Source organism: Miniopterus schreibersii, assembly GCF_964146895.1.
Source record: "Miniopterus schreibersii genome assembly, chromosome: 8".
Taxonomy (NCBI): Eukaryota; Metazoa; Chordata; class Mammalia; order Chiroptera; family Miniopteridae; genus Miniopterus; species Miniopterus schreibersii.
The window spans coordinates 27,193,088-27,210,109 of NC_138109.1; the positions used below are offsets into that span (position 1 = coordinate 27,193,088).

Below are 17,022 nucleotides of genomic sequence, written 5' to 3' on the forward strand. Positions count from 1 at the left end.
GCTGCGAAGAGATGTCAGGCATTTATTTCTGGAGCAGAGGTGAGGTGGGTGCGACAAGGACCTCAGCAGTGGACACAGCTGCGCATGAAGTTAACACAGAGGCTCGTGTAGTGAGTAGGGTAGTCACGGAGGTGGCTGACGTGTGCAGATGACACAAAGTCCACAGAGCGCACCAGGACCCGGTGCGCCAGGCGTGCCTCCACCATGCGTTCCACATCCCTAGCCAGGACCACCTCATCAGCCCTTGAGTAGAGGTAGAGCTCGGGCCAGCGAGAGGCTGCATCGAGTAGCCTGTCATAGAAGTGGGTATGGAAGAGGGCAGTGAGTGGAGCAAGCAGGACATGAAACAGGACTGCCACCAGTGTGAAGGCCACCAGGAGCAGCAGGCGCAGCACGGCAGGCCGATGCTCCAGGATGGCTGCCAGGGCCCGCAGGGCCCCCACCAGGTTGCTATCACCAGGACCGCTGTCAAAGATAGTGCCCACCACACGCAGGCGGCAGAAGCGCCGATGGGTTTGCAGGAGCTCCAGCACGTATCGGTACAGCATGACACCGGCGTTGCTGAAGACATGGAAGAGCAGGGGCTCCTTCTCAATCTCGTAATCAAAGAGGAGCTCAAGTAGCTTCTGAGCCAAAACACGAAGTGAAGGGATGCCCAGGGACTCGGAGAAGAAGACCATGTGCCACGGGGCTGTGTATCGGATCACGATGCAGCCCTGTGGAGAGGAGAGAGGCCTGGTCGGTCCTCAGGGATGGGGTGGGGGTGGGTACAAGCTAAGGTGAGAGGGGTCCAGCAGCTCCAACTTCCACAGACCCGAAGCCCAACAGTGCTCCAGGCCCTGCTGCAGCCTGGGCACCAGCTCACCACTCACAGACACAGTTCCTTCTAGAATGGAAGGTGGAAGATTAATCACTTCACACTGGCCAACCCCCCTCAGCCCGGGATGGTATGCCAGGCCTCGAGCCCAGAGCATGCTTTGGAGACATCTGGCTGACTAGAAGGAAGTCTCCTCACTCTAGTCCATTTGCTGTCTCCCTCCTACCCGGGACCTTGCACCCTCATCTGCTCAGCTCTGGCACATTTAAGGCCTTGCTGCTTGGCTACACCCTGCTGCAGTGACTCCCCTCTGCATTGTCTCTACCTCCCAGGCACAAGGAGGTACCGGATAAGACCCAACACCAGAGACAAAGCCTGCAGGCCCCAGCCTTGACCACCAGAGGCCACTCGTGAGCCAGAACCGCATCAGGTCAGTCTCTGACCACTGCTACCCTCCCACAGGGCCCTGAGAGCAGTCCATACTTCCTGGCATCAGGCACCTGTCACCCAAATCTGTCTGGTACCAAGGCCTAGGATCACTCCTGCCACTTGCCCTGAAATTCTATGTATAGTAAACGCTGTTGTTCCTCAAATTCTAAAATCTGAATCAAATTCTATGTTTCTATACCCCTCAGTATACCTGGATCAAGTACACCTCAAAATCTCTAGACATCTCCTTCTAGGCAAGAAGGTTAGAAAAGGTGGCCAAAGTGACCAGGCCTGAGTCCTAATCCCCTCTCATTAACCTGTTCTAGAGACAAAGGGCCCTTTGTTAAGGGACTCAGAGTTAGGCAGGCTCTAGGGTTAGGCAGGGCTAGGTTCAACTCCTGGCACCACTTATTAACAGTGTGGACAAAGAGCAATTTGATTCACTTTTCTGAGTCTGTATCTCCATCCATCTCATAGGATTATGGTGAAAATTAAATGAAAAAAATGTATCTGAAGAGCCCAAAACAGCACCTGGTACAAAGTAAATTCTCAACTAATAGTAGCGGTAATTAGTGATGGCAGGAGCAATAACAAAGGACCATTACTTGAATGACCCATAGCCAAACAGGGATGGTGAGGTGAGCTAACCCCTGACTCCATCCCTCCAATCTAACATCTGCCCCAACTGCTCCTGGCATTGCTCTTACCAAGATCTTGGCATGCAGAGACCCCCTGATGCCACCTGGTCTCTTAACTCTGAAAATTTCACAAAGTGCTCTGTTCTCACTCCCCAGTAGCATGTAAAATGTCTTCCCACCCACCCCCAACCTCCACACAGCATTGCCCACAAATGCAAACACACTCCCACCTCACTACCACACATGTGACTCCCAGACTAAACAAAGCCCATCCACCTCACATCTCTCAGATGCAGACACCCAAGGAACCCACCACTCACTAGGGTACACCCACTGCACCACCTATGAGTGCACAAAAAAGCACAGTTGCCAACACACACCCACAAACACATATACCACTGGTGAGCACACACTTTCATGGTGTACTACCTTAGGTGAGCGCACGCGTGTGTTCATGCAGACACACACACACACACACACACTCCTCCCTAGGAGCATTCACATGCAGAACTACCTGTTGGTTCAGACATAACCTCAGCAATTCCTGTGAACATGCCATCTTGGAGGGCACACATAGTGTTCTCTCTAACTCCACATCCCCTGTAAGCGCACACAGAGCTCGCCCTGGGAATGCCCAACACTCCCTGTGAAGGGCCCACACACACCGAGCTTCCCTGTGTCCATAGGTCTGGGCCTCACCTGGAGGGTACCAAGGTGCCTGGTGTCTCTGTTGCCACCTCCCCAGTCAGATGCTCCTAGAAGTCCCTGCACCAAGGACCTGGGTCTCGCTGCATGTCAGATCCCAGTCTCCTCTCTCTGCTGAAGCCAACCATCTCTCCATCTCTGCAAACACTCAGTCCCAGGACAAGGCCCTGCTCTGTCACTCCTCGCCTCTCCTGTATTTTCAGTCTCTTCATCTCTAGATTCCTGCTCAGACCAATCTCATTAAAAAAAAAAGCTTCGACTTTACACATGTTCCCCACCTTCTCTTCACCTTCCTAAACAAACTTTGACACCCACCCTCCTCTCCACCTCACCCCCTCCCACTGGCTCCAGTATGACAACCACACTGCTCTTACGAAGGTTATCACATTCTCCCAAATCGTCAAATCCCCGACGGCTTTCAGTCCCCATCGTACTTCCCTCCCAGCAGCATTTGGATCACACACTCCTAGATATACTCTCTGATAGCCCAGGCTCTTCAATAAGTTGTTACCACGAAAACAGGGACTGTTCTAGATTTAAAAGAAGGTCAAGGAATTAGATGCAATGGGTGATCCTCAATTAGATCCTGGTTTGGGCAAATCAGCTATAAAGGACACTTTGGAGGCTATTAGAGAATCTGACTATGGACTGGAAACTAGATGAGATAAAAATTTATTAACATTAGAAGGTGGAGATCATGATCTGAAAAAAAGGATGTGAAATAGTATATTCAATAGATCTCATTTAGGTAAAGAAAAGATAGGCACACAGAAAAAAGCTGAAAAGATATATATACAAACATGTAAAGAGAGGTAATCGCTAGGTGGCAGAATATGGAGGTTTTATTTTCTTTGAAATAATAAAGTATTAGGAGTTTGGGGTTGAGAAAAATTTTTCTCTACACCCATCCTGTCCTCCAGCCACAGGATAAAGGCACCCCCTTCCTTTCCCATGCCCCCTGCCCCACCCCCCGCTAGCCCTGACACCTCAAGCCCTCTGCCGTCCCTGTGCTCTGTTCCTTCCCTTTCTCCCCATGCCTCTGCCTCAGTAACATCTTTCCTCTCACCCTCTACAGTGGCCGTTTCCCAAAGACTCTCTGTGGATTGCCACACTTCCCTGGACATTCTTATCCCTCTTTGGCCACCCCCCCTTTCCTTGCAGAACCCTCTTCAACTTCCTCTCCTTTAAGCCTGGGCTCCTCAGAGCTGTCTTAGGCCCTCTTCTCCTTGCCCTCTACACACTCCCTGGGGGAAGCTCATGCACCTGGGACCTATGGTTTCTCCTCAGTGTTCCTTGTCTCAAAAAGCATCCCCATCTACACAGGAACTGCTGCAGCCAGAACCCTGGCATTGCCCTGAACCCCTCCCTACCCCTGTGCCCACACCCAATCTCTCACTAATCTACCATTCCACCTCCTAACAAGCTCGACTCATCAACTTCCCTCCACCGGCACCACCAGCACCAAGATCCTCACCACTGCAACACACTCACTTCCTGGCTTCCAGTCCCGAACCCTCCAATCCTTCCCCTGCTCTGCAATGAGGGACTTTTGGAAGCACAAATCTAACCACACACCCATACTTAAATCCCCTAAGGACCCTTCTCAGCCTCATCTCTTGACAGGAGCCCTTTATTTCATTCTCTGTTCTAGCCACACTCACCTATTCCTATTCCCCCACCTGCCCTCATGGATCTTAGTCTAATGGTGGAGCCAGACAAACAAGTCTTGCCCAGGGAGTGGAATTCAGAAGGAGCTGAAACTACCTGCAGAGTAAGGCAATCTGTAAAACATGATGCCAGAGGACCAGCTTTGTCGGTTACAGGGAGCCTCAAGCTCAGAACTACCTTTTCTCCCAACCCTCCTCCCATTCCAGGCCACCACACACCTCAGACACAATGCAGTTGTAGGTCAGTGGAGGGATGCTGAGAGGAGGGGGACACCAGCTGGCCTTTCTCCCAGGGGACTCCTACTCCTCCTCAGTCCAGAGCTCCCAGTTGGCAGCCGGGCTGTCTGTGCTGGTGTCTCTCTGCTTTGGGATGTCTGGACTGAAGAGGGCAGAGCAGGGCCAGGCCAGAGGAAAAATATGTGAAAGGGGCTTTCAAAATATAATCAGGCCCTCCTCAGGCTCTCTCTAATTACCACAACCACTACATCCAACTCTTGTTGTGGCCTGAGAAGCAAGGAAACCTCAAGCCTGAATCTCTTCTCCAGGAGGCCCCTCTACTCTGGGAAACCCTACTCATGATCAACCCTGAGAGAGAACCTCACCTGGTCAGAAAAGGAAAAAGTCCTGGGAGTACAGACTATGCTCAGCACACCAGCCCAGATTCCTGCTGCCAAGACAGGCAGTAGCCAGCCAACAGAAACGTGAGGTCTGGGCCAACTCCAAAGCTAGGAGCACATCAGGGCTGGGCTGCCCAGTGTGAGGTGTGGGGAGGAAGGAAGGAGAAGCAGGTAAGGGGCTGAAGGGGACCAGGCCACAGGACTAGCAGCAAAGGGGGGATAATCCTGCCAAAGACTCATGACCCCAGCATCTTCCTCACAGGTGGTTTTTGGTGCCATTCCCAGGCCTGCCTTCGCTACAGTCCAGAGATGAGGGCAGCCATGGCTCAGGGCTCCCCCTCAGAGCAGACACAGGTGGCAGGGCCATAGTGAGCTGGGTGTCCACAACCTGCAGTACTCACCCTTTTGTGGTAGATGGCGCTGTATTTGGCAAGGTTCTTGTCGGTGCAGCCACCCCAGCCCAAGAGAATCACCAAGGGCTGTCGAGTCCCCGCCTCCTTCCCACCTTGGCTCGGGCTGTTCTCTGAAACAGACAGGTTAGACTGTCACACTGGAGTTGGGGTGCAGGGTGGCGGTGACTGGCCAATCCAGAGTCAGCACCACTGTGGCTGCAGCCAGGGAACCTACAGGTAGGAGGCCCAGGCATTCGGCCAGCCCTGTGCCTCAGGTTCCCATGGGACTCCTTCCTCTGTCCTCTGCTTCAGGTGACTTTTAGGCCTCTCAGGAGGCAGGCACTACAGGGTCACTGGAAAACCAACATGAGGGCACCTTTCTTTAGTGACTCAAAGATACAACCCAGCATGAGAAAAGCAAATACTTTCTCCATGCAATTTCATCTTCCAATCCAGGGGTCAGCAAAGTACAAACCATAGGCCAAAGCCAACCATTGTCTGTTTCTGTATGACCTGTAAGCTAAAAATAAAAATGGTTTTTAAAAATCAAAAGAAGAATAGTATTTTGTGACACATGAAAATTGTATGAAATGTAAACCTGAATATCCACAAGTAAAGTTTTATTGGAACACGGCCACATTCATTTACTTCTTGTGTACAGCTGTTTTCATGCTAACACAGCAGAGTTGAGTACTTACAACAGAGACCATATGGTTCACAAAGCATAAACTACTTACTGGCCCTTTATAGGAAAAGTTTACCAGCCCTCTTCTAATTCCACAAACAGATGGAAGAAGAGGGTCTTAAAAAGTAAAATGGATAGGACAGTGTGAGCAGAGGGTGGAGCAGACCAACGCCACGGCCCATACCAAACTATCCACCTGTCCTGCCAGGGAATAATATTAGCTGATATTTATTAAGGTTTAACCCTCAAAACAACACTATGAGGAATACTATTATAAATGAGGAAACTGAGGCAAAGAGTGGTTAAGTTACTTGCCTAAGGTCACACAGGCCCCTGCTCTCCATCCTAACTAAGCCTCTTAAGACCTTCTGTGCCACCAGCCCTGTACACAACTAGAAGAGTGTCTGAGACACAAGCCAGCTGTCTGCTCTGTCTGCTACTGAAGAGGCCTCCCTGCAACCTTGTTGGTCAGAGCCCATCTCATTTCCCCTGCCAAGTGAGTACCGCCCCCTCAGGGGGACTTCTGTACAGGGACTGCTAGTTATCTGCCCTCCCAAAAGGGACGGGCTGTGCCCTTCCAGGGATCAAGCCACTTGGCTATGCTCAGCTGCCACCCTGAGATTTATAGAAGCCAGTGGTGACCTGGCAACAGTAAATTTCAAGGCTAGTTAAGAGGATGGTAAATATAAATCACTAACCTTTGGACAAAAGGAAGACAACAATTTCCTGTGGAAATTAATGTGATTGAAAAGTTCAATGTTCCTGCTCTCCAGCAGTGGCACTCCAGCCTTCAGAGATTAACTGCCTGCACCCACGGGGATCCCAGGCTGGGTTGCAACTCAGCCTGCAGCAGGAAGTGCCAGCGCCTTGGTCCCTTGCTGATGCCTGCCAGCCCTCCGAGGCTCAGTTAGAGTCCACAGCTCTAATTCAGGCCACTCCAAACTTTTCTCTGCCTGGTGTCCCCCTGTCCCCTACCAGAGCAGCTCTTCACCTGCACTGGCCTGTCTGGCAGAGAGGCCATATCTGGGCCTCAATGGGGCCCAGCCCAACCTTGCTGGCGATGGCTGCAGCAGCCTCATGGGTGGTAATGGACAGCTACACTTTGGATCTGCCTTTGCATCTCTGAGATCCAGCAGCTGGATTCCTAAGACCTGCCCCAGGGAGGCTCCTTTACCTCTGTGTAGCTGTCTGAGCATAGGCTCCCCTCCCCCAGCCTATATAGGTCCCCTCCATGGGCCACCACTTAAGACACCAGCAAAGGGCTTTGGAATTTATCTCAAATACAGAGAAGGCAGCCAAGGGAAGTCACATACCCTGGTGGCTGTCCAAAGTTAAGGCCACCCCAACCAGCAGTGATGGCGCATTCCCAGTAGGGGAAGGTTCAGCTTCTGCTGGGCCTAGGACCTGCCCCTTCTCCCACCACTGGGATTCTAACTCTGTTTTGCTCCACTGAAGGTTTTACTGGCACCCTGGGCTTCACCCACTCAGGTAGAAATGACTCTTCCCTAGATAAGCATCTCCATGAAAAAACTCAGCATATGAACACCCTGAATACACAGCCTACTCCCACAGCCCAAGTTTTCCATCATGTTCCTAAAGGGAGAACTGGTACCTCTACTCCTGCCAGGCATTTGAGGCTGCCCACTGAGCCACAGGTGCTCTGCACCCATGGGCTCCTCCCAGTCTCCAACACAGTCTCCTCCAGGCACCATACTTTCCATGCCCACTCCTAACTCGGAGCCTTTGTAATGACCTCCTCCCACTGCAGTCACACTGCCCCTTTTGATTCTATACATGAAGTGCTATAATCCAGAAAAGTCCAAGGTACTCTGGGAGCATGACTGAGAGAGTGACGGCGACCAGGAAAGGCCTCCCAAGGGAAGACATGTTTGCTACTCAGGCCTTGAAGGACTCGCAGGACCATGCCAATACAGAGAGGTCATGGACAGGGGGCTATGGAGATGGTATGGTGGATCTGGGGCACAGCAAGCGGTCCTGGGAAGCTAGATGCCCAGGTGAGGGAGCACCCATGTTCAGAAGAGCTGCCAAGAGAGGAACTGGGGCCCTATCCTGCAGGGCCTCCAAGCCATGCTTCCGAGTCCAGACTTTACTCCACAGCAGTGGAGAGAACAAGTGAAGGTTCTGGAACTGGGGGAGTGGCATGATCCAATCCAAATTGATTAATGACTTGCACAATTATTTGTTTAATATCTGTCTCTCCCCTTAGCTAGCAGGCTCCGTGAAGGCAGGAACTGGGCATGTAATTCATCGCCACATCCCCCGTGCCCAGCACTGCAGCTGGCACATTCAGGCACTCACGTGCTGAATGAATGAACCCGCAGCTGTGATGTGAAGGATGGGTCCAAGGAGAAAGCTGGAATTATTGTTACTCACTGCCCTTTCCGAGTCATAAAAGCAACTGCTATGGCTATTGTTATTCATGGCCACATCGGGATCATGATTCCTGCCCTAATAGAAGCCACCGTTCCTTTCAGCTCACTGCACCTGCCACACCCTCCTCTCCCTCCTCCTGCTGACTCCCTCGGCCTCTGGCCACTCCCCGCAGGCACTGAAGACAGGCACTGGCTTGGTCTCCCGCATATACTCCAAGACTTAACATGACCCACCATATTCCTAAACCGCATAAAACTCTCTGAAGCCTACCTCTCCTTCCAGCTCCTACCATCCCCCCCTTTCCCATTACCAAGAAAAACAATAACAGCAAAAAAGAGCATTTTGTGTCAGGCACTATTCTAAGCACTTTGCCTATCAACTCACTTTGTCTTCACAACAACCCTATGAACAAGGAACTGTTATTATTCTCATTTTAGAGATGAAAAGCTAAGCCACAGAGATAGTAAATAACCTGCTCAAGATTATGCAACTAAGCAGTGAAGCTGGAATCCAAACCCCAGTGGTCTAGAGACCAGCTTATAACCACTTTTTCAGCCGGCCCCCTGGGTAATAAAACCCAAAGCACCAGTCTTAACCAAATCTCTATCACCTCAGCTCCAAACCTGTACACACAGCTGCCTCTGTTCATCAACAGGCCCAACACTGGTCTCCTCCACCTGCTCCTTCTCAGGGGATTGGTCACACCAGCCAGAACCTCAACATTTGCTGCCTCACTTGGTCCTGCAACCATCCTTGGAGCTAGCTACTACTGTTAGCTATTGTCTCCATTTTACAGGTGAGAAAACCAAAACAGAGAGGGTAAGTCCCTTTCCCCAAGAATATGCAGCCAGGAAGCGGCAGAGCCAGCGTCCATCTCTGGACCATGGTGCCACACTGCCTCCACCTCCTGGGCCTCGCACAGGCTCATTACTCCCCGGCTGATGCGGATGCTCCATGTTTATGCTTTGCTAATGCCCACTCCACCTTCTGAGTCAGCTCACTGTTCGCTTCCTCCCCAATCCTTCTCACCCCCCACCCCAAATCACCAGACGGCGTTAGATGGCCCTCCTCTTCACTGTCACAGCACCCACCATCACCATGCCACTACACTAATCACACTGCCCTGAAAGTGTCCATTAGGAATGGGCAGGAGACTATTGTCACATACAAGGCAAGAGATGGCAAAGGCCTGAACCAGAGCAGTGGGAGATAGATAGGAAGGGAGAGGGAAATGACAGGGAGAATCACAACAATTTTGGAACATGTATCAGGTCTCAAAAACATGCAATCTTTGACTTAGTAATTCCACTTCTAAGAAAGAAAACTGTTTCATTGTATGGCAATAATACATTAAGCAGCCCTGGCAAGTGTGGCTCAGTTGGTTGGGTATCCTCCCATGCACCAAAAGGCTGCCAGTTCAATTCCTGCACATGCCTAGGTTGCAGGTTCAATCCCTGGTAGGGGGTGTGCAGGAGGCAGCTGATCGATGTTCCAGCCTCACATCGATGTTTCTCTCTCTCTCTCTCCCCCTTCCTCTCTCTCTAAAAATCAATTTAAAAATCTTTAATTATAATAATACATTAAGCAGATCATAGACACAAATGAAAGAGATAAAACTCTTAGAATAAATTATAGGAATTTGTGACCTTGGATGAGGCAACGGTTTCTTAGACATGAGCAAAAGTATAAAGAATAAAAGAAAAAGTAGATAAATTGGGACTTCATCAAAACTGAAAACTTGTACTTCAAAGGACACCATCAAAAAAGTGGAAAAAAAAATCCACAGAATGAGAGAAAATATTTGCAAATCATATATCTGATAAGGGGCTTGTATCCAGGATATAGTAAAACCTCTTGACATCCCAACAACAAAAAGACAAATAACCCAATTTTAAAATGGGCAAAGGATTTGAAGAGACATTTCTCAAAAGAAGATATATGAAAGGCCAATAGCACATAAAGAGATGCTCAACATCATAGGCATTAAGAAAAAGAAAATCAAAACCACAATTAGATACCTTATACCTGCTAGGATGGTTCTAATCAAGAAGTCAGATAGTAACAAGTGCTGGTGAGGATGTGGAGAGATTAAAACCTCCATATACAGGAAAAAGGTACAGCCACTTTGAAAAAGTTTGGCAGTTTCTCAAAAAAATTAAACATAGTTACCATATGACCTAGCACTTCTACTCCTAGGTATACATCCCCAAGAGAAGTGAAAACGTGTGTCCACAAAAATACCTGCACACAAATGTTCATAACATCATAGCCAAAAAGAGAAGCGATTCAAAGCCCATCACCTATAAATGGATGAACAAAATGTGATATTGCCATACAATGTAATACTATTGGTCATAAAAGGAATGAAGTACTGATACACGCTACAACATGGATGAACCTTGAAAACATATGCTAAGTGAAAGAAGCTAGCCACAAGACCATATATTGTATGATTCCATTTATATAAAATGTCCAGAATAGGCCAATCCATAGACCAAAAGTAGATCAGTGGTTGCCAGGAGCTGAATGGAGGTGGGAATGGGGAGTACTAATGGGTACACGGTTTCACGTTGAGGTGGTGAAAATATTCGAGAATTAGACAGTGGTGATGGTTTCACAATTCTGTGAATATAATAAAAACCAATGAATTGTACATTTTAAAGGGTAAATTTTATGGTATATGAACTATATCTCAACAATGCTATTATTAAAAATAAAATAACAGTAATACATTAAGTGAAAAAGCAAGCTGAAAAGCAGTATGAACAGAATACATATATATTTATAGGTATATATATGCATACATACACACACAAACATATATGCATAGAAAAAAACACATCAAATATTAATAGCAATTATTTCTGGGATTAGAGGCAATTATTTTTTCATGATTATTTTTACCCATTTCCTAAAATCAATATGCATCACTTTTGCAATAAGAATTAAAATGTTATTTCTTTAAATGGGGAGAGTCTGTTCCACAGAGCCAAAGCAGTGAGAAGTCACAGAGCTCATGCTGGCTGCCCAGCAGCCCCTGAGGAAGGCAGGAGTATTCCGTTCAACCCTGGCACTTTCTGAGCACTCCACAGAACAATTTAATCTCACAGGCTCCCTGTCCTCTAGAATTTCTCAACAAAACAATACTGACACCAATAATACAAGAATTACAGATACATATATTGTACACCAGTTCAAGTCATAAAACTGAAGCGTAGATTAGATTGCATACAGCCCAGGGGCACAAGGCAACAACAAAGGAAAAGGCTGACAAGGCTCAGAGTCTGTGGCAAAATACAAAGAGCCTATGTTTTCTTTTTAAAACGTGAAGAATAAAAGGATACCCAAATTCCTCTTACACCCAGAAATATTTTCTAGAGTCTCACAGTTCCTATATTTAAACCAAATTACTTTATTTTAAATTTACTTTTGTTTTTTACTTTTTGAAATAACAGCATAGGAGAGTAGCAGAGTACCTAAGAGTACATATTGTACAAAACCATAACTGGGTTCAAATCTCTTACTCCACCACTAATAACTAGGAAACAGATCTTGAGTACGTTCTCTAAGCTTTAATTTCCTTATCTGTGAAATGGGGATAATAATACTAAGGATTAAATAAGATAATGACTATAAAGGGCTTAGCATGGTACCTGGCATAAAGAAAGAGTTCAATAAATCGAAGTAATTATTATTACTTCACGAGGAATGCACGCTCACTGTAGAAAAGGAGAAAATGAATATCTAATAAAATTGGAATCATACTGTTTTGTAATCTGCTTTCTTCGATTTAGCAATATATTGTGAACATCTCTCCCTGTCAGTTTATATATTTCTACACCATTCTTCTTAGTGGCTGCAGAGCAGCTATAGAATATTTCATAATTTATGGTGACCAATCTCCCATTATTAGACATGATGTTTTTTGCAATTTTTTGCTGTTATAAAAATACTTTAATGGACACCTCTTTCTTTGTGCAGGTCCTTGTTTCCTAGAAATGGAACTATATTCAAGCAACACTTCCTAATGGCAACTGATATCTGCATGCAAAAGTTTAGGAGTGAGGCTCCTAAGTTGAAATCTGGGATAACCTGGAACAAGGTATTTCCCCAAAGAAATGAGATGGGAGCAGGGTATTAGGAGGGAGAGGGGATCACTGGTCAGAGAAGAAGAGTGGGTAGGTTGGGAGAGATTCCAGTTCAAGTAAACAGCTTCAGCAAATGACCAGACAGACTACCCTTGGAATGAGCAGCCATGGATAGTGGTGGTGGATTCCCAGGAGAGGAATCCCAGGAGAGGAATCTCCATGGATTCCCAGGAGAGGGGTCCTGAGCTGGCCTGCCCAGCCTGGGCTCTGAATGACCCCAGATCTGCAGCTGCCTTCCAGCTAACTAATGTGCCATCAGCAGCTGCTCACCTCTCTATCAACTCACAGCAGTGCTGGGCTCTGTGGTTTTGATGTTCAAATATGGGGGGAAGCAATTCCAGAAACCAAATATGACTGTCCTACATACTTCACCATTAAACAGTAAATGCAAAATTTGAAGGACAATCTCCGGAGTCCCCAAAGACCGTCACTGTGTGAAGCCATGTCAGCCTGGATGGGAGCTCTCTGAAGATGGGAAGCAAATGGATATGGGGGACCACAGCGCTGTTACCTCCTTCTGAAGGGTCTACAACCTCCAGCTCAGCCCTGGGTACACACTTTGAGGGAAAAGTATGATGAACTATAAAGCCAGTCTAGAGGAGCAATCAGAAGGAGGTTATTAGAATTACATCAGAGTAGGGACAGCTGAAGGCCCTAGAGGTATTTCTCTTGGAGAAAAAGAGATTTGAGGAAGGCATGAAGCTGTCTTCTTGAGAGAAGAAAAGAGATTACTGTTGTACCCAACAGGACCCTCAAGCCTTCCAGTTACCACATCATTATAAAACCAGCGACTTATAAATCTCACCCCTTCCCAAAACCACAGCTTCCTAAAGACAGCCTGTGTATGAGTCACTTCTGAAGCACCAGCAACTAACGCATGGCCAGGACACAGAAAATGCTGAACTGGAAGAGGAAATGACAGGAAAGCCTATGGCTCAAGAAAGGGAAGTACTTTCTAACAATCCCAGTTGCCTACAACAGGCCAGGATGCTTGGGAAGAAGCATCCTGTCAGGGAAGGATCTGGTAGCAACAGAATGCCCTCAGGCCAGTAGAAGGATACAGAACAAAATGGTGCCTGAGATTTCTTCCAAATCTAGGGCCCAGTCTCCTCAAGCAGGGAGGGGAGCCACAAGCAGAGAAAATACACCAACAGTGTGCCAGGCACACACATCTAGTCACTATCTTGTTAACTCTCACAATACCTGGAGTAGGCATTATTATTATTCCCATTTTACAGTGGAGAAACCTGAGGCTAGGAGAGGTTCAACAGCTTGCCAGGCCGCCCATCTGGGCTGAGAGAGAACTTCTGCCTTCCTGGCTATGCAGAAGGCAGCTTCAACCCTTTGCAGCTGAAGGCTCTCCAAGGACAAGAATATTAACTGGCTTCATCTCCTCCTGATGCCAAAACTTTCCAAAAGCACTTTTACATCTATTAGCACAAGAACCCTAAGCCAACAGATCAGGTTTTCCTGAGCCCAGCTCTAGGGAAATATAGCTGATCTAGAGCCATCTGTTCTGTGGGAGCCCAGGGGCTGCCCTCCTCTCTTAAACTCCAACCAAGGAACACAAGATGCTATGGGAGGGGTCTAGGAAGGCTCTCCTGAAGGAAGCAACATCTCAGCTAAGTCTTAAATGATGAGCCAGACAAGCAAGGGGGCAGTGTGATGCAGCAGAGGGGAAAGGGCATTCCAGGCAGAGGAAACAGCAGGAGCAAAGGCAGAGAACCAAGACTGTGTGAAGAATCACAAGCAGTTCGGTTGTCAGAACATAAAATTCAAATTGAACAGTGGAAGGACACAGTGACCAAAGAGGCAAGCAGGGGCTGATAAATTACAAAGGACTTTGAATGCCATGTTAAGGAATCTGGACTTGATTTATCCTGAGGGCAATAAGGAGCCACTGAAGGGTTTTACACAGAGCAATGATAAGATCAAACCTTTGTATATGAGGCTGAGCTCCTGGCCGTGAGACTGAAGGTGTGAAGGCGATGTGTAGTAATGCAGGGGAGAGATATGCTGGGCTTAGGCTGACATATACTTAAGGCTCCTCTACCATAATTCCCAGTCAGGGCCCAACTTTCCATTCTCTGGGCCCCCAATCCTACTCACACTGCCAGGGACCCAGGCCTGCTCTACAGGCTACTAATTTTAGGGTGCCTCCCACACACCTTTCTTTAATGATATGACTGTAGGGAGGGAAATAATGCTAATCACTAAACTCACTCCATTCCAGGCACTATGCTGGGTTCTTAACACAAACAATCTCAGTTGGGCAAACATCATCACTGTAAGGGAGGCTAATATCGATATCCCCATTTTGCAGAAAAGGAAACTGAAGTTCAGAGGGGGTTGCCTGCCAAAGGTCATCCAGCTACTAAAGGGAGGAGTCGGGATGTGAAGCTTCTACCTGACCGCAGGGGACAGGGGCTGCTCTGTTAACCACAGCTATGGAGAGTGGAGAGGAGCGGAGGATAAGGGTTCTGCGTCCCGGGCTTCTGCGAAGACCGGGGGAAAATAGTGAGTGGGATCCCTACTCTTAACGGCCGAAGGGAGGCTACGACCCCAAACAAAGGAATCAGGAGGGTCCCTCCCCAGCCTTCAGCTACCAGGAGAAAAGCTAGGGCATGGCCTTGAAAACTCCGATTGAGAAGAAAAAAGAAAGAAAAAAGAAAGAAAAAAGGGGGGGGGGCCAATAGAGCAGAGGACGAAGGAAAGGGGGAAGGGGGTCGGACCGGTTGAGCACTCGGGGGAGGGGTGGACGAGGGGGCGGGGCTCTCTGGGCCAGACGACGTCTGAGGCGAGCGCGACCCTGCGAGGGGGCTGACCGCGAGAGGGCGGAGCCGCGAAGGGGCGGAGCCACATCTGCGCTCGCAACCCACAGACTCGTTAGGTCACCTCCCCATTACTGGACCCAACCCTCGTTCCATACCCCGGCTCCGGCAGGGCTGATCCGGGATCTCGATGGTGTAGTCTAGCTCAGCCGAGGGCATGGTGAAGGTGCCGTCCCTCAGCACGGGCCTCCCGCCGGAACTCCTGCTCGCGCGCTCGCGCCTCACCCGCGCGCCTCCTGGACACCGCCCAATCACCACCCACCTCCCCGACGCTGCCCAATCCCCGGGCGCGCTCTGTGACCTCCCACCCTAGCAACCACGGAGTCTCGGAGCCTCTCGCCTCACCCTACTAGCTCGGCTCTAGCAACCATGCCCCGCCCCACTCTATCCCTGGCCCTCAGCCATTGGCTGACTTGCTTAATATAGGTCAGCTATTGGTCAGCCGGGACGCCGGTCAGAAAGAGTCCCCACCCTCCTGTGTAGGTAAGAGGGTTTGTGAGAGTTGTGGTGTCCTGGCAGTGGAGAGGGTCTTGGTTCTCAACCGCGTGTTATCCTACAGGGTGGACGATAGTGCCCTTTGATTTACAGCGTCTAGCTACCTCTGCCATCCCGTACAATCGCAGCCCCGAAAACCGAAGGTAGAAAACCATACAAAACGGCCTCGGGGCGCGTGCTGGCCCATCCTCCACCCAGTGGAGCGAGGCCTCTTCTGACTGATGGGGCGGGTAGGAGGTAGTGGGGAGAACTGCAGGGGAAGACTGGAGAATGCTGTTCGCTGGGGACACAAACGGACTAAGGAATACAATTTTCTTGCATTTATGCATGCATTTGACAAATATTTACTGAGCACCTGTTATGTAGGTGGGCTCTAGTGAGGATTAAGCTTTTGACCCAGACTTCTACAAGTCTTAAAAAGAGGAGAAAAACCATTCTGAACCAACTCTGATTCTGTGTGAACTCAGAAAGTGTTGAAGGGACATTTATGGCAGTGGGAATGGCTCCTGAAGTGGACCTTAGAAGACCTGTGGAGATATGGAGGAGAAAGGATCCTTTGCAGAAGCTCAAAAAGGGGAAACTGAGGAGTGCTATACATTACGAGCCTCTTCTGGCCAGAGGAGGTCCGAATGTAAAAGTAACCTTGGAAGAACAGTTAGGCTCAGGTCCCTGAGGGTCTTTGATGCTAAGCTCAGCTTTGAATTTATAGGTAAATCTTACTGCTGGTAAAAATTTTCCAATGATTTTATCCTGAGGACAGTGGGTAGTCATTGCAGGGCGCTAGCAAAGGAGTAACAATTGTATTTGTGTTTTAGAAAGGTCAATGCAGAGAATGGATTGGAGATTGGGAGAAGGGAGACCAGTTAGGAAGTTGTTTCAGTAATGGGGGCAAGTTGCAATGTCCTAAAGCATAGAAAGGTAACAGGAATGAAGAGGAGGGGATGGGTTCCTTAGACACTTAAGAGCTAAAAAGAACTGGACTTGGAACCTGGTGGGGCAAGTAGGAGAAAAGAAGGATGACTTCTAAATTCCTGGCTTGGGCAAACAGAAAGGAGAGGAAACAGGGTTTTTAGGAGAGGGTAGGTTCTGGGCCTGGGGAAATTTGAGGTACCAGTGGGTCATCCAAGCAGAGATGTCCAGGAGGCAGTTAAGTATGCCTGACTGGAGTTTGTAAGTCTAAACTGGAAATAGAAATGTGGTAGTC

General features: G+C 48.6%; 2 protein-coding genes across 2 annotated transcripts in view; one reads left to right on the forward strand and one right to left on the reverse strand.

Annotated features, from left to right (window-relative positions):
• Nucleotides 1–6: 6 nt before the first annotated feature.
• On the reverse strand, nucleotides 7–15,709 carry TMEM53 (transmembrane protein 53). The gene is made up of 3 exons (XM_081145250.1): nucleotides 15,422–15,709; nucleotides 5,275–5,396; nucleotides 7–716 (listed from the first exon to the last, which is right to left on the reverse strand). Exons 1-3 carry the CDS (start codon nucleotides 15,480–15,482, stop codon nucleotides 63–65), a joined length of 837 nt encoding a protein of 278 aa, XP_081001376.1. The 5' UTR covers nucleotides 15,483–15,709; the 3' UTR covers nucleotides 7–62.
• A 111-nt stretch (nucleotides 15,710–15,820) lies between these two features.
• ARMH1 (armadillo like helical domain containing 1) overlaps nucleotides 15,821–17,022 on the forward strand; it is a gene marked incomplete at its 3' end in the record, with an annotated part of 28,127 nt that continues 26,925 nt past the window's right edge. Inside the window, exon 1 of the mRNA XM_081145249.1 lies at nucleotides 15,821–15,961. The remainder of the gene's footprint in view (nucleotides 15,962–17,022) is intronic.